The sequence below is a fragment of the Miscanthus floridulus genome, chromosome 5 (genome assembly GCF_019320115.1).
Source record: "Miscanthus floridulus cultivar M001 chromosome 5, ASM1932011v1, whole genome shotgun sequence".
NCBI lineage: Eukaryota > Viridiplantae > Streptophyta > Magnoliopsida > Poales > Poaceae > Miscanthus > Miscanthus floridulus.
The window spans coordinates 49,446,449-49,468,784 of NC_089584.1; the positions used below are offsets into that span (position 1 = coordinate 49,446,449).

A 22,336-nucleotide genomic window follows, 5' to 3' on the forward strand; every position below is an offset into this window, starting at 1 on the left:
TGAGAATGGTCACATCAGAGAAAAGGTAGCAAAAATAAAGGTATGAAAAAAATGCATATCTCAGACTTACAGTTGCAATAAACAGGGCAACCCAAGGTACAAATCAAACCCTGTAGATCTTTGTCAAATGCTGCCTTTCTTTTGTTGATGCGAAATAAATATCAACAAAGAATACAACACTATAACGGCAAGGCAAGGTACGGTTATTTCCTCACCGCAGCACTTCACTACCGACATTCAAACAACGGTTACAACTATACCCTACAAACGAAAATGGCAAACGTTGACAAACCTATGCCACCAATAGAAAATACACCCAAGCACCTTTTTCTGGAAAAGAAAATTTGGCAAACTTGATTCATAAAACCTAAAAATCATTAATGCCTGCACTGCATCAGCCCACATTTCCATCTCCCATCCTAATCACCGTGAGATCCTGTCCGCCCTTTCCTTCTTTTAAGGCGATGTTGGAGGGCCATGATACAATATTCCAATATCCGGGGCTTCTCGCAATCAATGACAAACCAAAAGGTTTCAATTTTTTTGGTTTATTAAACTACCTCTGTGTTTTTTGACGGCTAAGAATCTCCTGTTCCTTTAGGCGCTGCTGAAACCGTGCCAAGCGTGCCTGGAGGCTTACCAAACCAGAAGCCTTCCGTGACAACAGAAAGCTTAGCTGCGCCACGTAGTTGTCAATAAGACTACCTGGCTGATCGACCTCTGCTAATAGGTTCATCTCCTGAAAAAAAATGCATGTCATGTTTAGCAGCATACTGTAATGCTAAGATAATGACAAGGATATGGAACTGACAACGTTTTTACTAAGAGATGAGCAATATAGAGTAAGACAACCATTTATTACCAAACAGACATCTGTGATGAAATTCAAATACAACTAACTGGAACTTACTTCCCGTACTATCTCCATTGTACTTTCAATTTCCTTTCTGTGAGCTGCTATCAGCGCCTCTTCCTAAGGTGCACCCAAAAAATAAAAGACTTCATATCACATCTCTACTCAGGATCAAACAATATCTCATGCTGATTAAAAAAGACTTCACCTCAAGTATTGCATTTATTTCCATATCTTCCTTTTCAGATTGCTTGGATGAAACCTGTGATGCTGAGGTTGATGATGGTCTTTGCAGCTGCTGCTGCTTATGTTGCTGTTGCTGCTTAACAACATTCCGACTAATTTCAGGTCCACTTTCTTTTTTCATGTAGTTGACCTGCCTTTCTGATTTCTCATCCCTGTTAGCTTTTCTCCGGGGCGGTGAGACTTTTGTCACTTTCACCTCTTCTTGTGAATTTATTGATTCCTGAAGTGACTGTGTTTTACTATTAAAACCAGCCTGGTTAGATTTCAAGTCCCCTCTCTCCCTATCATTGAAACCAGATCTAGTACTAGTTTCTTCGTTTCCTCTATGTGGATAGCTTGGAATCATACTATAGGAGTTTCTCTCAGGTTCCACGGAAGAATTGGAAGTGAAACTGTCAACACCTTTCCTAGAAGAATCAACAGGCCTAAATTCTTGAGTCTGCTCCATAGTCTCTTCAGCTTCACATGATACAGGGTATGGTGTGTAGGTAGATTCCTTGCCAGATGATACAGACTGTGCAGCAAACTGCTCCTTTTTTGTGTTGCCACCTTTTGAAAGACTTTTAACCCTGTTTATCAATCAGTGAAATCAGTAAGATTTTTTTCTCGAATGACGCAGGAGATCTGCATGTCATGTCATTAAGATAGGAGAAACAAAAGGGAAAAAAACAAGGGAGAGGCACGAGGCATACTCAATACCAGGTGCAATTGCTGCAAGTTCAAGTTTTTGCAAGACCAAGGTCCAGAGTTGCCGAGTGAAAGTACAAGAAACTAAAATATGCTGGATGGTTTTCTTCAGGTTGGTCACACAATAAGCAAGCAGCAGGATGAGGTAAACCATGTTTGGATAATCTATCTGCTGTCCAGCACCGATTTTTGACCGCAAGCCACTGAAAAAATTTACAGGGGTCCCCAAGATCTCCGAATTCTCCTCCAAGGGACAAACTTAATTGTCGGGTATCGTTATTAGGGATACCCAAAGCAAGGAGGTTAGCGCCCACGCTGACTCCCCCGGATAGCTCGAGACGTATTAAAAGGTCTCTAGCGACCCTAAGGCCGCAGGCTCTGTCACGCCCGACCCCTCGGGTGCAGGTTCTATCTCGCCCGACCCCGAGGACACGGGATCCGTCTCGCCCGACCCCTCGGGTGCGGGCTCCGTCTCACCCGACCCCTCATGTGCGAGCTCCGTCTCGCCCGACCCCAAGGACGCGGGTTCCGCCTCGTCCGACGGGGACCAATACTGCCGTCAACCACTCCAGGTCCAAGCGTATGGGTCTGGGTCAAAACTCTGACACCAGGAAAGAAGCTGGCACGCCTCGATGTAACTCGTGGCCATGACGGGCCATATCTGGCGATTCAAATCAAGAACAGTGTCAGGTGTGCCAGTACTGTTCTGTCTAATCCTCGTACGGACGCTAACAGGGGTGTCAGCTCACCACGACGTCCACCGAGACGGAGTGGAACGCCATAACCGGCAGATGACGCCTGCGCATGGCGCCAATGACGAACAGGGCCACGACGTGGAGCCGTCCCTGTTGACATCTACAGGATCGGCGGAACCCATATGAAAGAGAAGAACCCGGCAATCGTGGAAGCCTTCTCTCTCTCGTTCTCCTTTTCCTCCATTGTAACCCGCGCTTTCCCTTCGCCTATAAAAGGGGAAGCAGGGCGCCCCGAGAAAGGGGGTCGGACCATGAGATAAAAACACAAGAGCACGACACGAGCACACGGCTGAGCGGCAATCGAGCTCTCAGCACCCGTTCACTCCTTCCACCAGAGACTTGGGATCATTTCCCTCTCTCGCCTGTTTGTAACCCCTACTACAAACCAAGTGTCGGTAACACGAGCAGCAGCGAATTGGACATAGGGACGTTCCACCCTAACTAGTATAAACCCTTATGTCCTCTGAGCACATCATCCGATCCAGACGCGTAAATACAAATTTACTCGTAGGTGGTCCGAAAACACTGACAGTTGGCGTGGCAGGTAGCAGCTTCTTGCGCGTCTCGACTTCCACATCAGGCTTTGGATGGCTAGTCATGGCGTCAGCTGGGTCCCGGGCGCGCACGTGCGCTTCGGGAACCTGGACTTCATCGTTACGACGGAGGGAGAGTTGGCGTAGGTTCCTGCCGCCGTCCAACCTCTCAAGCTCCTCAAGCTGCAGCACCAAAGGCCCCCACCCCCGGCAGCAACCAACTCCTCGGCTTCGATTACGGGAGGCTAGAGCACTAGCTCGGCGCCTTCCTAGGACCCCGACCGTCCTGGGAGGACCTGCGCCGCCTCACCTTTTCATTCGCCAACGTCATCACGCAGCTTGCCGGAGGAGAGCCGCTCTCCCCGGATTGCCTCATCCGGAGCGCCCCGACGGCGCTCCTGTTCAGTCTACGCAACGCCACAGAGACCGTTGGCCACCTTGTGGCGCAGCGCACGCCCCCCATACCCTACGAACAACGAGTTCGTGGGGATGACCGAATACGTTGCGGAATCTTTCCACGACCTCGCGGGAGAATCGGAGTCGCCCTCCAACTGACTCCAGCAGGGGGAGCCATCACCCCTCGCAAGAATGTTTCATGGCAGGTATCCCCGAGGGATACGTCGAAAGCATCCACAAGGGAGGGGCTACCCCAACAGACGACCTCGACGACGAGGTCAAGGGGGATGCAGAGGCCCCGTCTCGACTGCGGGTAGAGCAGCTGAGGGCGCGGCACCAAAAGCTCAAAGAAGCACGACTCCAGCTCAAGCAGGAACGCGCGGAGCTCGAGCGAGATCGAGCGCCACGGAGACGGTGGGCGTGCGCGTGCCATGGCCCGCGACGTGAACCGGAGGATCATCGAGGACGACGAAGCCCTCCCACACTTCACCCGAGCAAGCCAGAACGTCGCTGCCGCCACGGCCTTACTCCGGGGGCTTCTGGAGCCCGCGACACCCGAGGATCGTCGGGCCCATCGCGAGATTCGCACATTACACGAGCGTGCGGTGGTGCAGCAGGTCGAGAGCTCGCTGTCCCGACGACGCGAGCTCGACGCCAGCCAGCGCACGCCCTCAGAGCGACCCAACAGGGACTTATCAGTCCACCAGACGCAGCAAGGCGACGGGCCGCGCACCGCGGTCCCAGCACATGAGCGTCTCAGTCTCCACCATGACGCGCACAACACCCTGGATGCCCGTCAGCGTGCCCGCAGCGATGCGAGGAGGCTAACCGCGGCTACCACCCTCGTCGTGGTGAACGTTACGACAGCGGCGAGGACCGAAACCCGAGCCCCGACTTACCGGGGCCTCAGGCCTTTGGCCGACACATACTCGACGCCGTCTTCCCACCGCGGTATCGACCGCCGACCAACATCCCGAAATACTCCGGGGAAACAAACCCTAGACTGTGGCTCGAGAATTATCGGCTTGCTTGCCAAGCCGGTGGAGCGGATAGTGATAATTTCATTATCCACAACCTTCCATTGTTCTTGGCCGATTCGGCGCGAGCGTGGTTGGAACACCTTTCGCCCAATCGAATCCAAAGTTGGGCAGACCTCAAAGAGATCTTCGTGGGAACTTCTAGGGCACATACGCTCGTCATGGAACCCATGGGATCTCAAAAGCTGCCGACAGAAGTCTGGGAAAACTCTTCGTGGGTATATTCAGCGCTTCTCCCGGCAGTGCAACGAGCTGCCCAACGTCGCTGACGCCGACGTCATAGGAGCTTTCCTGTCTAGGACCTCCTGCGAGTCCCTGGTTCACAAGTTGGGACGTAAAGGCCCGCGAACCACTAAGGAGCTCCTCGACATTGCCACCAGCCACGCCTCGGGCGAGGAGGCATTCGGGGCGATTTTCGACCGCCTCAAAGGCAAAGCAAAGCAGAACAAGGACACCGGCGAAGGCACCTCCAACCGTCCCAACAAGAAGAAGCAGCGGCGCGAGGGCTCGCTCGTGGCCACCGTCGACCGCTAGATGAAGCGCGCAACGTTGCCCTCCTCCGCTCGGCCAATTATCAGCAAGCGTTGCGCCGGTACCACAGCCGTCGAGTACGGGGTCAGACCTTCAACGTCGAAGACCTAGTACTCCGCCTCGTCCAGAGCAACAAGAACCGCCACAAGCTCTCTCCACCATGGGAGGTACCGTACGTCGTCGTGGAGGTGCTCTGACCAGGCACCTATAAGCTCAGGACCATCGACGGCGAAGTCTTTGTCAACGCCTGGAACATCAAACAGCTACGTTGCTTTTACCCTTAAATCTACGCATACTTTCTCTTATCGGTTTCGCTATCGACTCCTCGATTTTTAGTGACACCCAACCCCAGCAACAGCAAGGGGCTCAGGACCATCGACGACGAAGTCTTCGTCAACGCCTGGAACATCGAACAGCTACGTCGCTTTTACCCTTAATTTACGCACGCTTTCTCTTATCAGTTTCGCTGTCAACTCCTCGATCTTTAGTGACACCCGACCCCAGCAACGGCAGGTGGTCGGGCCTCACTCGGGGGCTAATAAGACCTACAAGCGACGGTTGCGGAAACAAACGCTGAGTAAAACTGGTCGGACCGCAAAAAACCTATGCCCCAGCGACTACAGCGCAAAAAACATTCTCTGTGTCCGACCCTCTCTCACGTTAAGATCTAGAAGTAAGGGTTGCGAAAACGAACGCTGAGTAAAACTAGTCGGACTACAAGAAACCTACGCCCCAACGGCTACGACATTTTTGTTCACCAGCGTGATCAGAGTTTGTTTACCCGCACCCTGAGCTTTACATTCTTAACGACGGAAAGAGTCAGAACGCATTAACCTTTTTATACAAATAGGGGAGAAGGGCTAAAAATCTGTTAGGCCATAACGAAATTTAAGAGCTTGTCCACTTATTACAAGTTTGCCGCCTAGCTTATCTGCCTAACTAATTTCTTGGGGGATGATCTCATCCTCTATCTCCGCAGGTAAGTCCTGTGCTAGTGGGGCCACCTCCTTCTGGACGCCGTCCAGCTCGGCGCAAGAACCGTCACAGGTAAGGTGGGATATAGAGCTGAAAACGCTCCTACGGCCCATTCAAGCCAAGAGTTCGAAGGCTGACCCTCCGACGGGTTCACAGCCGCTCCATAGCGCCCTTAAAGTGAGGGGTGGAAAGGGATGGGCCCACTAGCGGCCAGTACCCGGACGCATGAGCGCCACAGGCATCCCGGCCCACATTCGAGTCTTAGTCAATTTTCAGTCCATGATTTTTCCTCGAAGAAAGGCAACGAGCCCTTGGGACCGGTCGAACGGACTCGAGAACTATATGGATTGGCCACTAAGAATATGGAGTCGGTCACTAGCTGACCCATGCCGGACCCCCACGAACGAGAAGCCGGGGCCCCACTCGGACTAGCCCGTTAACAGCTCACCGAGCACTATGTTTCGTCTATCGAGGAAAAACGTAGCACGGCTCAGCCCCTCCGTTTTATCAAAAAAACGTTTGAGGGATGACGATCACAAAGACGAGCTGACCCCTCGACCGGACCCCTGCAACGCGCGGGGGCTCGAGAGAAGTTAGACTCCCAAGAAGACCAAATACGTGGTCGCAGAACGATGGCTCGGATCCTAGGAAGGTAGTACGTACAAAAACTAAGAATTACGTTTCTGAAACAAAAAACGCTTTCTCCTACCAGTTTCGCTATCGTGTCGATCTTTAGTGAAACCCAACCACGGCAACGGCAAGGGGTCGGGTCTCACTCGGAGCCTGATAAGGGTATATATATACCCTTTCTAAAACAGTCGTCGTGCCCGACCCTTTCTCACGTTAAAAACCTAGAGGCAAGGTTTGCGGAAACGAACGCCGAGTAAACCTGGTCGGACTGCAAGAAACCTACGCCCCAGAGGCTACGGCACTCTTGCTTACCAGCGTGACCAGAGTTTCTCGCCCATACCTCAAGCTCTACAGTCTTAAACAACAGGAAGGGTCGGAATGCATTAACCCTTTTTACACATAAAAAGAGAGAATAAATTTGTTCAACCGAAACAAAAGAAGCTTGTTTAAACAGCAGGAAGGATCGGAATGCATTAACCCTTTTTACATAAAAAGGGAGAAAGAACAAATTTGTTCAACCGAAATAAAAGAACTTGTTTAAACGAAATAGGAGGGTTGGAACTTGTCCACTTATTACAAATACGCCACCTGACCTATCTGACTAAACTAACCCCTCGGGGAGATGATTTCATCTTCTATCTTGGCAAAAAGGTCATGTGCCAAGGGGGGCATCTCCTTCTCGATGTCGTCCAGCTCGCCGTCAATATAGACGAGCCCGAAGCCTTGGCTCATCGTCGCCAGATCGATGTTCTCGTAATGAGAACAGACGATCGCGAACGATAGGTGAACGCCAAAGCTAAGCGCGCCCCTTGCCATATCACGTGCCCATTCCGTGATCCGCGTGGCGCGAACCGCGAGCGAGCTTGTCTCCTGCTCCGGGGCCATCTCGAGCTCGTTGTAGACCAGCTAGACGACGACGCGTAGGTTGTCATGTTCATCGCTCTCCTTCTGGAGGGTGTCCTTCACCTCGCTAAGCTCCTTCTCTAGGCTGCGGCTCTTCACCGCCTCTGCCCCGAGCTTGTCGTCGAGACCTGCCCAAGTCACATACCGACCGTGTCAAAAGACTTACCACGGATTACAGGGACAAAGACAACAAGGGAAACCGGAGACTTACCGTCCACATCCGCCCGAAGCTTGCGCACCTCATCGCGCTGCCGGGTCACCTCGCCCTCCAAGTGCCGGACCTCTTCTTGACGCTGACCGACCTCCGCGGCGAACCCGGCGGACACGCCCTCGGCCACAACCTTCAGGTCCCTCTCCCTCTGAAGCTCATCCTCGAGGTGGTCGATCAGCTGCTGAGCATCGGCGCACTCCTGGTGAGCCAGGTCAATCCCCATGCGGAGCTCCTCTACTGCCCGGAGCAAATCGTCCCACTCCTTCCGTAGCCGCTCGGCCTCCACGGCGTCCATGCATGCCCTCTCGGTCAAGGCCGCGAGCTTTTCCTCAGCTCCACGAGCGTCGTCACAAGCGTCCTTCTCCCTGACTCGGAGGTCGGCCACCTCCCGGGCGGCAAGGGCAAGCTCAACCACTTCCTGACGGGTGGCAGCGACCTATGCGGCCAGCCCCTTACTCTGTCACGTCTCCTCAACAAGAAATTGGGACTTCTCCCGGCTACGGGCCATAAGGATCTACGAAGAAGACAAGACAGAGGCGCGAAAAGAGAACATGAGGGTCGGAAGCACGATCATATCATACCTGGCCAACCGGGACGACAATGTCGCGCATTGAGCTCAGCATGGTGGTCAGGGCGCGAACCGCGTCCCCAACCTCCGTGTGGAAGATCCCCCATTCCCGTTCCTCTGCTGCTTCATCGAGGGCAGCCACCCGGACCAGAGACCGGGACGTCCCCGCGCCGACCTCAAGCGGCACCGACCTCCATTGCAGCGGCAGCTCCTTTAGAGCGGCTCCTCTAGCGATAGAGGGGGCAGGTGACGCGGACACGGAGACCTACCCTGTCGCCACATCCGCGAAGGATGCCTCGGGTGCGCCCCCTTCTGTCCGCCCCGCCGCGGACACGACCACCTGCACGAACGACGGCTCTAGCCGTGCCGCCTCCGCCTGCGACGTCGAGGACACGACTGGCCGCACCGCACCCGCCACAAGCGTCCCGGACGCGCCCTCCTTCGCCTGCTCTCCCGTGGACGCAGCCATCGACTGCACCTCCCCGGTTGACGCCGCGGCCGCCCCAACGCCACACGCTCGCCACCGGCGTGGCGCCAGCCGGCTCCTAGCGCGTTTGCCAGAGGAGGATCTTTTACGGAGCGAGCCACAGGAGTCCCATGTCCTCCGACGCTGCAACGGACATGGCGGTCAATTCGCGACAAAAATCCGTCAAGACGAAAAAACTCACTCACACTGAGCCATCATACGAGGACGTTTTGGGGCCGGCTTGCCCGACCCCGACTGCTCCTCGTCGGCACGTTGCCGCTTCGAGCCCCCCCTCGGCTCGGAGGGCTCGTACAAATCAGAACAGCTGCCTCCCGCTGACTCCGGAGGAGCCGTCTAGGGCTCGGACGGAGCGGAGCGACCCGTTTCTGTCGGCTCCGGAGCCGTCGTCGAAGGCCCAGACAAGGCAAGGCGGCCTGATTCCGTCGGCTCCGAGGCCGCCATCAAAGGTCCGGACGGGGCGGGGCGGTTTGATTCCGCCGGCTCTGGGGACGCGTCCTTCCCCACCTACCCGTGGCATGCCGCAGAAAGGGCCCCGCCTGCGGTGAAGACGGGTCCTCGTCCCGGGCGGCCAGATCATCCCACGGGATGGGCGACATGGTGCAGCCATCCTCCTCTTCTTTCGACGAACTTTGACGCCGCTTCCCTCGCTGCAGCTTCGCTCGCTGCTTCAACCGCCGTTTCTTCTCCTCGTCGTCCTTTTCCTTCTTCTTCCTTTGTTCATCCGCGGCACGGTTCACCGCCCTCACGGTTGCGTGCTCTAACAGCGGCGCGACGGAGTCCCAGAAGACTAACCCCGCCGACAGCTCGATGAAGCCCGCATCTGATCGCATCACGGGATGCCCCGAGATCGGGAACATGGCGTCGGCCTTCCCCGTGGCCTTCTTGATGTGCTGCGAAACCTTGTTGTCGCGGAGCAGCCCCTGGGCGAACGTCGTCCCGACGAGCTGTGCACCGGGCGTCATCCCGTAGAGCGAGAGGACGCGTGCCATCAGGGGCGCCACCCTCCTCGCGTGATACCACCCGATGACGTCGGCCCCGCGGAGGCCGTGGGTCTTCAGGAACGCAATGGCCTCGAGGAGGTCGCGCATCCTCTTCTCCTTGACGGGTGGCCCCCACGGCCATGACGGCGAAACCTCTTCGATCAGACGCCCAGAGAAGACAGGCAAGGGTGCAGCAGGGTCACCCTTCAGGTAGAACCAATGCGAGTGCCACCCCTTGTTGGATCTAGAGAGCTGGTAGGGCATGTACTCGGCCGCACGCCGCCCTCGGAGGTGAATGCCCACGCATCCCATCGGCACCGGGGTCTCTCGCCCTCTCTCCTTGATCAAGGAAATAGAGAAGAAATATCTCCACAGCTCGAAGTGGGGCTCGATCCCCAGGTACCCCTCGCACATCGCGATGAAGGCCGCGATGTGCTGGATCCCGTTGGGGTTCAAGTGCTGCAGCTCGATCTGATAGTGGTGCAGCAGACCCCGGAAGAACGGGTGACGAGGAGCCATGAGTCTGCGCTCGTGGAAGGGTGCGAAGGAGACGATGTAGCCGTCGGGCGGCGCCGACGCATCCTCACGGCCGGGCACGAGCCACTATGCCGCATTGGTCCTCTCACGGAGAAGACCACGCTTGACGAGCCTCTCCATGCGCGCATGGGTAACATCGGAGTGATACCACGAATCCATAGAGGATGGAGGCGGCTGTGGAAAAGCAAAGGCGGCGGCGGAGAAGCGAAAGCCACAGATCTAGGGCTCCGGCGTCGGATTAGCAAGCACGGCAGATCCGAACGGCGGCGGTGAAGAAACGGAGAAGGTAAGGCTGTGGTTTTGATGTGCAGAAACATGAAGGGGGAGGCCTCTATTTATAGGACGGAGCGGGGCGAGAAGGCGAACCGTCCGCCTAGATTCACGCGCCGGCTGCGTCGTGTCACGTCACCTACCTCCGAAGATCGTGCGCACGCTATCTCTGGCCGCGCCCTCAAAGAACATGCCGAATGACGGTTCGCCCGATCGATAGGCCAAGAACCGTCGCAGGGAAGGAGCGATACAGAGCTGAAAACGCTCCTACGGCCCATTCAGGCCCAGGAGTTCGAAGACTGGTCCTCCGACGGGTTCACAGCCACTCCGAGGCTCCCTTAGAGTGAGAGGTGCAAAAGGATGGACCCACTAGCGGCCAGTACCCGAGTGCACAAGCACCGCGGGCATCCCGGCCCACGTTCGAGTCTTGGTCGGTTCCCAGTCCACGGCTCAGCCCCTCCGTTTTATCGAAAAAACGCTTGAGGGATGACGATCACAAAGACGAGCCGACCCTCGACCGGACGCCTACCACGCGCGGGGGCTCAAGGGAAGTTGGCCTCGCAAAGAACAACCTTTCCGACCTCCCGAACACTACAGTTACATGCCCCAAGAAGACCGATCGCGACAAAAGGGAATCGCTGTCCTACCAGGACACGCCGCGGGCTAAAAAAGAAGACCAAAGCCCTCAGAGTCCTCCCGTCCGGAAAAGCCTCCAAAGGAGTATTCTACTCCGCAGGCTCGTGGGCTACTATCGGGTATCGTTATTAGGGATACCCAAAGCAAGAAGGTTAGCGCCCACGCTGACTCCCCCGGATGGCTCGAGACGTATTAAAAGGTCTCGAGCTACCCCAAGGCCGCGGGCTCTGTCTAAAACTCGTACAGACGCTGACAGGTGCGTCAGTTCACCACGACGTCCGCCGAGACGGAGTGGAACGCCATGACCTGCAGATGACGCCTACGCATGGTGCCAGGAACGAATAGGGCCGCGATGTGGAGCCGTCCCTGTTGACGTCTACAGGATCGGCGGGACCCGTATGAAGGCGAAGGACCCGGCAATCCTGGAAGCCTTCTTCTCTCTCTCGTTCTTCTCTTTTTCCTCCGCTGTAAGCCACGCTTTCCCTTCGCCTATAAAAGAGGAAGCAAGGCGCCCCATGAAACGGGGCCGAACAACGAGATAAAAACACAAGAGCACGACACGAGCACACGGCTGAGCGGCAATCGAGCTCTCAGCACCCGTTCACTCTTTTCACCAGAGACTTGGGATCCTTTCTCTCTCTCGTCTGTTTGTAACCCCTACTACAAACCAAGTGTCGGTAACACGAGCAGCAGCAAACTGGACGTAGAGACGTTCCGCCCGAACCAGTATAAACCCTTGTGTCCTCCGAGCACACCATCTGAGCCAGACGCGCAAATACAAATTTACTCGTCGGTGGTCCGAAAACACCGACATTAATGGACCCAGAGAAGAATGAATTGTATGCAGACTTACTAGAGTAGGATCCGGAGTAAGAATTAACTAGATAACTCATAACTATAGATATATCTTCGAAGTATGCGAACATACATGTAAATTCACTATATTAAAATTAAAATAAATATTACCTGTCGGCGTATCTTAAGGTATTCAGTGTATGTTCACATGAACCTGAACTTGGTGAAACACAAGAAATCATCACTGTTCGAGAGTTTCCAACAAAGGAGTCCCGAAGTACCTCTGTTAGTTTGCTTCCTCTGAAAGGAATGTGTATTTGATCATTATCCAGTGCCCGGATACATTCCTTGAGAGCCAAAAGGCTCTTGTTGATCTCTGCACCCTCAATTCTGGCACAAGGCATAAGCATAAGGAAATATGAATATCATACAGCACGAGCACAATAAGCAGAAGACCAAATCTACTGCCAAAAAACAATACCTTGTTTGTTTGTCATTATCTGTTGTATCAGCACCACGCTCACTTCCAGCAAGATCAATAAATGACATTTTCCCCACAAGCTTTGTATTCTTTGCTTCAATAGCATCTCGGTCTCTCTGTCTCCGGGTTTCAGTAACTGGGATATGCTTTTTCACAGCCAATTGCAAAATAGCATGAGATCGTGATGACTCTTCATTGGCTCCAGTTGTGCCTGTGCTTCTTGCAGCATTTCCTTTCTCAATGTATTCTTTGACAATCTGGACATCAGAAACCTCAAACTCCTGTAAACCCACAATACAGACCTGTTTCTTTCCATCTTCTCTCATTAAGAGTTGCCTACAAAAAAAAAAGAATAAAAATGTAGCCTGATTTAAATATATAAAAATAAAAATCCACCAAAGAAACCAAAAGGATAATAATGTACCATGCACTCAGATTTTATTTCCCAGGAAAATCATTCAAAAATTGAATTTAACTGGCTAGAGCTTGACCAGCAAGTCTACAAACAAAAGTACAAATAAATACAAGTCATCACTTGGCTTAAATGCTTAGCCCATTGATTACACATTTCCACTAGATCTGACGATGGGAATCAAGTGTTTCACACATCTGGAGACAACATGATTCAACTAACTCTGAACCAGGAGCCACTGTTATAAAAGGCGTTCATCACCCAGACCCCCACCCCACCATTTCATCATATGACACAGATAAATACTACTCCCTTAGTCCCAAAATATAAGGGTTTCTGAGTTTGTCCTAAGTTTGACAAAATTTATAGGGAAGTAAATTAGCATCTACTACATTAAAGAAAATTAAGAAATATATTTCAGAATTATCCTAATGATGCTCATTTGGTACCACAAATATTATCGTTCTTTTCTATAAATTTGTCTAGACTTAGGACAAACCCAGAAATCCGTATATTTTGGATGGAGTGAATAGGCAGCACTGCAGCAGCATGAAAGCAGTACATGAAGATGAGCGCACAAGAAAAAAGGAACAAGAATCAATGTGACCACTTGTATTATACTCTCCATTTCAAATTGTAAGACGCTTTGGCTTTTCTACATACATAGCTTTTGCTATGCACTTAGGGCTTGTTTGGTTCAAAGCCTGGACCAAATTTGCCTGGGTGAAGAGGTGCCTGGGTGCTGCCTGTGCTCCATTTGGTTGAGACCCTGGATAGCTGACTGGGCCAGGCAGGGGCTGCCTCAGCCAGGCGACCGAAAACAACCGCCTGGGTGCAGCGCCGATGTTGCCTGGGTGGGCTACTGTAGTGCTGTCTTGTCAGTGTCTTTTTCTCCTTTATTTATATTATTCCTTTGCTGTACGCTATAGTTCCTTGATGAAATGAGTGAGACTCTTATTTCTATTTCCTATTGTTCATCTGTGATAGGTGCAACCGAGATACATTTAGTACATTTTATTCTGTTTATTCCTTAATCATATGAATGAATTATTAGGAAAATAAAATATTAAAAGTATTTATATTTTATATTACTTTATTAAAGGTTTTATTTATATTATTTTTGTATTATAATAATATATATTACTCAAATGATGCTAAAGTTTTATATAGAAGAAAATATATTTCTTTTTTATTAAACTTCTCAGGCATATTCTATTTCTTTTTTCACAGCCATGTGTAAAAACTTTTTGTATATTTTATATTTTCTAGTCTTTCTCCCCTCGGTTGATCATGTTCACGTTAAAATTAGCATAATGTGTGTAGTATAATTATAATTATCTTTCTTCCTCATACGTTCTTTCCTTATGACATTTTTTAAATAGCTACGAAATCTATTAACTTTATTTGTAATTGTAATTTCAAATATATTATTAATTGAGAAAATATGGATGCTTTTATTTATTTATTATTATTTATAACCATAACCGTGTAAGTTTAAATATGGTATTATACCTTTTATTAGCTTTTAAATATGTACTGTATCTTTTATTAGCCTTTCTCAGGCAGAGGTCTCCAACCAAACAGACCTTCTTCAGACTTGCCTGGCCAGACAAAAATCATCAACTTCCAGGCAACTCTCAGGCAACACTTTTTGCCAGGCAAATCCTCCAGGTCTCCAACCAAATAGGCCCTTAGTCATACACTATGTCTAGATACTTAGTAAAAGTAATGTATCTATGAATGAAAGTCAAAACGTCTTATAATTTGGAACGGAGGGAGTACTTGAATTATACATAATAATCTGCATGCAACCAGTGTGTACATCTGACCAATGACCCAAAAACAGAAATTCGACCAATGGATTATACTATGTCAAACATGAACATAAGAATTCACTCTTGACTGCCCCCCATTCAGAAAGTGACATGGGCGCGCTTGTATCCTAAGGATCAGATAGTTTGGTGGAGTTTGGCGTGAGTTGGTGAGTGTGAGGGCTTGCCTTTTTGGCTGGCCTGGGGTGTGTTGTATGAGTTCTTTCCCATTTTTACTTCTTAATATAATGATGCGCAGCTCTCCTGTGTTTTTCGAGAGAAAAAAAGAACATAAGAATTCAAGTAACCAACCTCCTTTCGCTGAGAAGATCGAAGAGTTTGCCACCATAAATTTCAAAGTAGCTGAGCCACAACTTGAAATGTTGATTTCGATACATAGGTTGATGTAAAAGACGAACCATATCATGTGCAGCTCTAAGAGGTAGGGGTTGCATTGTATAGGTCTTGCCACTGCCTGCACATGGAGATTCATAAGACAAGCTACCAAGGAAAACAATAAGAAATTCAGGAGTAACAAACTATATACAGGAATGGTCCTTATCATAATTCACCAAGACTACCATATAAATGTAACATCCAGCTGAGACAAATAAACAAAATACCTTGGCATTCAGACAATAGATAATTTGATAATTGCAACATGGGCCATGTTCGGCTTACCCCATATTCGGCTTGTTCGGCTTGTTTTTTCAGCCGGAACAGTGTTTTTCTCTCCCAACAATTCAGCCAGAACAGTGTTTTCAACCAAGTTTCAGACCAGCGAACCGGGCCATGAAGTTCAAGTACCATCAGTTTTAAGCACCTCAACACCTCCCCCCCCCCCCCCCCCCCAAAAAAAAAAGGTTGCCAAAAACAGGGATCAAACTTATAGATAAACTATTAAACTGGCAATGTTTCCACAATTGTACTTAGTGTCAAATCTCAGATGCTTGGATTTATCATATTCAATGGGTCATGCAAATCGATGCTGGTAAAACTCTACAGTAAAATGCTTGACAAGCACAAAGTTTACCATTAAACAAATTGCAGTAGAGAATTTGAAGAATGTAAACAGAATGGCAAGCACAAGGTTATTTCCAAAGAGTTCACCGAGGAGATAAAACAAATAATCATTAGCAAAGTCCAGGACATAAGTCACAATTACACCAAAAGAAATTAGACTTCTAGTGTTTAGCTTATATAACCTGTCTGGCCATATGCAAAGCATGTCGCTTTTGTCCTTTGGAAAATTATTGGTATAATAGGCTCCACAGTCTCACGGTACACCTGTTAAACAAAACAGCAAGTATAATGTCAAAAAATGTAAACGAATACAAGAAAGGAGACATTCTACAACATCCACTGGGGGCAGTGCTAAGGTAATTGCTTTTAGAGATCAATTACTGAATATAATTATAATAAAAAATACCTCATCATTAGTTACATTCTCGTCCAAGACAGTGTCAAAGCAGAAATCATGCTTTTCCACATAAGCTGTCAAATCCACCTTTCAGTGAAAACAATATATTAGTATATTTGATATGAACAAGTATTAAAAATGTTTGAAATGAAACTTATGTTCCTAAAGCATGTTGACTCATGCATCTAAACACATTGATTTTCACTAACAGAGCAAGCATGCAATACACTAATAATAAAATAGTAAAATAAGGAATGGTTTATCTCTCCGTCAGTCCTGCTTTGTAGAAAGTTATTTTGCAACCCTGGTAAAAAAACTACGTTCAATTTCAGTTATAGATAGTGACAACACCATGCAGATTATTATAACAATGTACATCTAGGCTCAGAATCAACATACTACCCACTTCTCTAAAAGGACAGGCTAACTGCAGGCAGACGCGCACTTTGAAGAACTCAAAATGCTGAATGAAATGGAGATCTTTGGCAATCAGAACATTCAATTTCTGAAATTGCTTGTCATTTTCCATTCGATCAGAACAGTCAACTTCAGCACTTCAAAGCATGCTTGTTCATTCAAGTTGTAATGCCTAAATACCTAAATCATGCTGGCATCATAGTTACTTAGTGTTGCTTTATTTCTTAAGCAAAGCAAGGCGAATATAAATATTGTCAAACATGCAGGTTGTCCTACATACATAGGTAGGTTATTATGTAACACGTTGAAGGAGAACAAGTATTGCATCTTTCTCTTCCAATGTTCACCATCAATAAATATCATCACTAGCATCCAAAATTAATCAAACTATTCCAACAAGCCCAATAAGATAACTTTTCGATATTTAAAGGGCGTACCCAGTGCAGAGAGCTCCCGCTTTGTGCAGGGTCTGGGGAAGGGTGTTAGTGGCAAGCCTTACCCTCGCCTGTGCAATGCGAGGAGACCGCGACTCGAACCCGGGACCTTCCGGTCACAGGCGGTAAGACTCTACCGCTTGCACCAGGCCCGCCCTTCAACTTTTCGATATTTGACAAAAAAAAATAACTATTTTGTGAACTACCAAACACATAAATAATTAAGTACCTCGGTGAACAGGCAGTACCTTTAGTTTAGGTTCATGGACAGTCAAAAATTGAGAATTGTGTACATCTAAGATGTCTTCCTCTTTTCGAGATACCTCCTTTTTGTTCAGAGGTCTTTTCCTTACCTGCAAGTTGATGAGATAAAGAAAAAAAAAATTTCAATGAAATAAGAGGTAAAGAGAGAGTGGATTTTGATTTAAGTGTATGACAGTTGTGGACCAGAAGATGGCAGCATCAACATACCACGACTTTAATCTTTGCTACATTACTTTCTCTAGCACCAACCACAGTGTTCTCTTTTTCATTGGTGAAGGCACTACTCCAGTTGTCTACTAGACCTTGCTGGTTTTCTGTTATTATGTCGTCGTCGTCGTCATCCATTTCTTTTGGCATAAAAGGCGAAGGCTCAAATGGTTCTGATGCAGCATTCTGACAAAAGAATAAGGTAATTAGATTAGATGCATGAAAATGATATTGCAACTTATGAAACAGATAGGGAGATAATTTTTTAATAACATCTTAATCAACTGAATCATCTCGCCAGTTTCTAGAAGGAACAGGAAGAAGGGGGGGAAACAAAGTGTAGACATGCATTTTTTGGAACACAAGATCATCTTGCAGGTACAATCTAGAGAAATACCTCAGAAAGGAGCTCGCTGTCATCCATTGCATGAAGATCCAAAAGGCCAGCCCCAAATTCACCTCTAAGTTCAGGTGAATAAAATCCATCTACAGGAGCATCACCAGCAAAGCTCTGTCCTGTTGGAGTATAGGGCTCGGATATAGATGCAGATGCTAATTCGCTATTAAAATTTAGGCTCCTCAATAATGTATAAAGCTTCTGTTTTTCCTCGATTGATTGTGGCCCATATCCCTACAAAAAAAACAATACTACGCATTGTTATACTACATATACTTCAACTACATAGGAACCTTGCACATAGATCTAACACGAAGTGCAGATGTCAGATCACTGTCAATGAGAATGAGTAAGTCCTAAGGCGCGCTAATTCTGACAAACTGAAAAAAAATCCTGGACAAACTAAGGCATGCTCGCTGTGTCAATGCAGTAGGAGAAGCCATGGAACTAAGACGGTGAGTGAAAAGTGGAATAACACAAAAGGAGAAGATAAAAGGCGAAGGGCAGAATAGACAAGTTATTTCCAAACAAGAGAAAAAAAAATGCCATATCCAAATAAGTTTAAGAAAACAGTGCATAGAACCAATGACACTGAAAGTACAGGCAACATTCAAACATTCCCTCCAATTTTCTTTCTGAATTGTCATTTTAACATGCTACCAAAATTCCAAAGTTTGACAATTAATATGGTTATCAAGCTTGACTGCAGAAATTATATTACTGCACATTTTATTTAAAAATACTTTCATAAAAGGTAGTAGTATAGTATGACATAAAAATTAGTGGTAAAACTTGCATCTTGGAGGACGCAAAAATTCAAAACCATCAAATAAGTAGTATCATGTTTCCAGGTGGCATAGAATCAATCATACAATACAACCATAGTCATGTGATCATGTCTTACATGGAATATGTTCCGTGATATTTTCAAGAAAAAGAACAGTGTCTTTCCCATTATCATTGCAGCTACTAGAAATAGCGGACACAGAAATTGTTCGCTAATTCAAATAGATCCGATTTTGCTAAATATTAGGCGGCGAAACCGTTAAGTTACATTTACCCCCTGATTGTCAAACAATGACAAAGATTTGGAGTCGTGTTTCATGTATGAATTTGATATAGAGCAAACTATGCAGATCACATCTTATTTTATAAGAAAATGTGGCCTACAATCAGAATCAAGGATACATTCTTTCCTCCCACAAGTTACAGGTACCAGTTTAATACTGTAAGGAAACATGTCTGAAATACAGCACAGATGCATTAACTACCCCCACCCCCAAAAATAACAATAATAACAAAGCCACATCCATGCCTTCAGCAATATTTGATCACTACTAAACTTACCATGCAATGTGAAAGGTGTAAGCTCACTTTCTAGTTACTTGTTTAGCACAAGGTTCTGCAGTAAACCCCTTGTTAAGTTACAAACTCAAGCAATCAAGCTGTGTGAGCTACCAGTAAAGATCCAAGACATAAGAGGATGCTAATCCTGCCATTCGTTTCTACTGACATTCTAGAATCATTGTTGCCAAACTTTCCAAACTTTGGACTATCAACATGTTTAAATGTCCGAGCTATGACGATTGGCTTGATGAAAAATATACTAGTTCTATCACTAAAAAGTAAAAACACTTTCATAATAATATAAAGATATAAAATGCAAACAAAGAATATGTGGTGTTTAAATGTATAAGCTATATTCAGGCAGGGTGGCAAAACTCAGTGGATTCCGGCCATTTCTACAACGGGACAAATGCAAGAAGAATCCAAAAGATACACGGTTACAGGTACGTCTCCATGGATTCCATTATACAGACGTACAAAAGATATATGGCTACAGCCGGCGCAGAAACCAGAAAGGACCAGTCCAACGCGTAATAGGCAAAGGACGGAATCTTCGACAGACCTGCATGAGAAGACTCGGGAGAAGGCCGCCGCCGCCACCGCCGCTGAGGCCGCCGCCGCGGATGTCACCGGCCCCGGCCCCGGCCCCGCCCGCGGCTGAGGACGCCGCGAGGTGCTGCAGGCCTGCGGACTGCAGCCAGCGCGCCATGACGGCGTCCCCGGAGTCCCCCGCGGCGGATGACGAAGCCGCAGCGGCGGCGGAGGCGCCACCTCCGCCGCCGCCGCGCTGGGACCGCTTCTGAGGCGCCAACTTGGCGTCTGGCGCCGGCGCCGGCGCCGCGCGAATCCTGGTCCTGGCGAAATGCTAGGAGCGGAGGCGGCGGGATCTGGCGCCCGAGACGGCACTCAGATCTGAGCGACGAGGCCGGCAGGCAATGCCGACCAGGCTAGCGCCGAATTGGATGGGACTCGAGGTGGATCGGGGACGAAGTGGATCGAATTGGGGGTTGATGCGAGGGCGAGAGGAACTAGGGATTGGTTTGTGGAAGCGGAGGGGGGTGGAGTTTGAAGGTGGTTCTGAAATGGCTTTCAGAGAAGGCGAGATGTTCGTTCTGCTGCTGTTGCCTGTTGGTGGCCTTGATGCTGCTCACACAAGTTTGAAAATACACCACGCAGAGGAGAGAGGGAGAGGCGGATATTATTATTTTTTTCCTCGTTTGATGCTTATATATTTATTTTAATCCACGTGGGTTATTGAGGTGGATTAGAGTGGAATTAAACTAAATTATATTCTATTACACTCATATGGATTGAGGTGGATACACATGTATCTAAACAAGACGTTATATGGAGAAAAAAAAAAGTTAGAGAACACTCCGGGAGGGATTAAAAAAACCAGTGAGAAGCAGATTCAAATGTTTTCAGCAAAACACTGAAGGAGCGTGTGCCGTGTGCCGCGTGGGGGCGGCTGCGGCTATAATTTTTGAAATGCGATTGTTCGGTAACGGATATAGTGACGACAGCGGGGCTATTTCCAATCCTTCACATACTAATAATAAAAAATAGTCTTCGGAAAGATTGTGTAACCTGAAATGACCAAACAAAAGGATTCATGTGGAAAGAATAAAACGACTAAAAGACCAAATGTTTTTTTGTTTTTTATAACAAAATGATTTTTGCTTGAAAAATATGAGACAATGAACACTAGACTAGATTGACAGATTCCTTTATTGACAGAGCGATGAATCCATGCGGAAAAATATTTTAATAGTTCATTAAATTTGACAAGAATTAAAATCTCCATTAGCAAATTAGCGGTTTGATTTTGATTCAGAATACAGGGCCCATTTGGGACTTAAACATCCAAATCTATTAAGTTCATTTGGTCTGCCAATGATTGAGTCTCACATAACTTTGGATATGTTATATGCTAGATCTCTATGTGAAATCATACGCTATAAGCTCTCCATAAAGAATACTCTGTACATTGTAAGAAGATGTTACTATGATAAATACTTCTTATTATTTAACGAGAACAATTCTCCTTAATTGCCACCTTTTGGTTTGACCCGGTTCAAGTGTTTATACATTGTACCTAGGATTTTTGCTCTGGATCTAAATTTGAGGCGATTTGAGGCGCAGAGTAGTTGAGGGACTAGTACTTCATCACATCTCAGCCATTTATTGGGCGATTTGGGTGAGCGTGGGAAAGGTTGAGACGATGAGTTACTCCTTGTATACCGATAGGCGTATGCGGTGGCCTTTGTCTCTTGTGGGTATAATTGTACCTCGTTGATCATTTTGAATGCATGCTCTTGGTGATGAGAATGTTCTATGACTACTAGCTTTATAGTAGTGTATGCCTTGAGAGAACTCATGGAAGATAGAGCTCCACCATTATACTTATGTTCATTTTAATGCTTAAACTTATGCTATGCTTAGATGTAGTTGATAGATAATATTTACTTTATGTACAAAATGATATTTATGCAACCTAACTTCAATTCCTTGCTAAAGCCTTACATGTATAGTCCTTTTATATTATGTTAGGTAAGTCAAGCGAAGTACAATTTCATACTAACGATGCTACCATTAAGTTATTTTGCTGGTATCTATAAGACTTCAGTAGCCATGTCATTACACCAGAATCGACAGAGTGGGTGAATGACAGGAGTTTATAGGATCCAGGTCCAGCCATCGATCAATTGTAAAGTGCAAGGCATCAAGTCATACAAAACTAATACAAGTTTAAGGTCAACAACTTTGGCTCGTTAGGCTTAGCTCATGGCTTGTTAACTACACGAGCTGAAATGCTAAATCAACTCGTTGAAAAATATAAATGAGCCTAGTTGAGAAAGCTATCTAACTGTGAGCTTTTCATCCAGCCCTACTGGTCACCCTAAGCTTCCAAACCCTCTCTAGTTAGAAAAATAGTATATTAAGGGGGTGTCTGTGACTGCTCCACAAAATTTACTGTAGAGCAGCTCCACAAAAAACCGAAGCTCGTGGAGCATCTATTTATGTGCTCTTATAACTTCAACATTTTTTCTCGAACATAGTGCGTGGAGCTGAAACCGTTTGATTAAAAAACGTGAAACCGTAATTAAATTTGTCTA

At 47.8% G+C, this 22,336-nt stretch overlaps 1 protein-coding gene and 1 pseudogene across 1 annotated transcript; both read right to left on the reverse strand.

Annotated features, from left to right (window-relative positions):
• Positions 1 to 97: 97 nt before the first annotated feature.
• On the reverse strand, positions 98 to 20,372 carry LOC136449946 (kinesin-like protein KIN-13A; annotated as a pseudogene).
• On the reverse strand, positions 6,186 to 12,179 carry LOC136449949 (uncharacterized). Its single transcript, XM_066450176.1, has 2 exons — positions 7,758 to 12,179; positions 6,186 to 7,674 (listed from the first exon to the last, which is right to left on the reverse strand). The coding sequence occupies exon 1, from the start codon at positions 10,309 to 10,311 to the stop codon at positions 9,253 to 9,255; it is 1,059 nt and encodes a 352-aa protein (XP_066306273.1). The 5' UTR covers positions 10,312 to 12,179; the 3' UTR covers positions 6,186 to 7,674; positions 7,758 to 9,252.
• Positions 20,373 to 22,336: the final 1,964 nt, after the last annotated feature.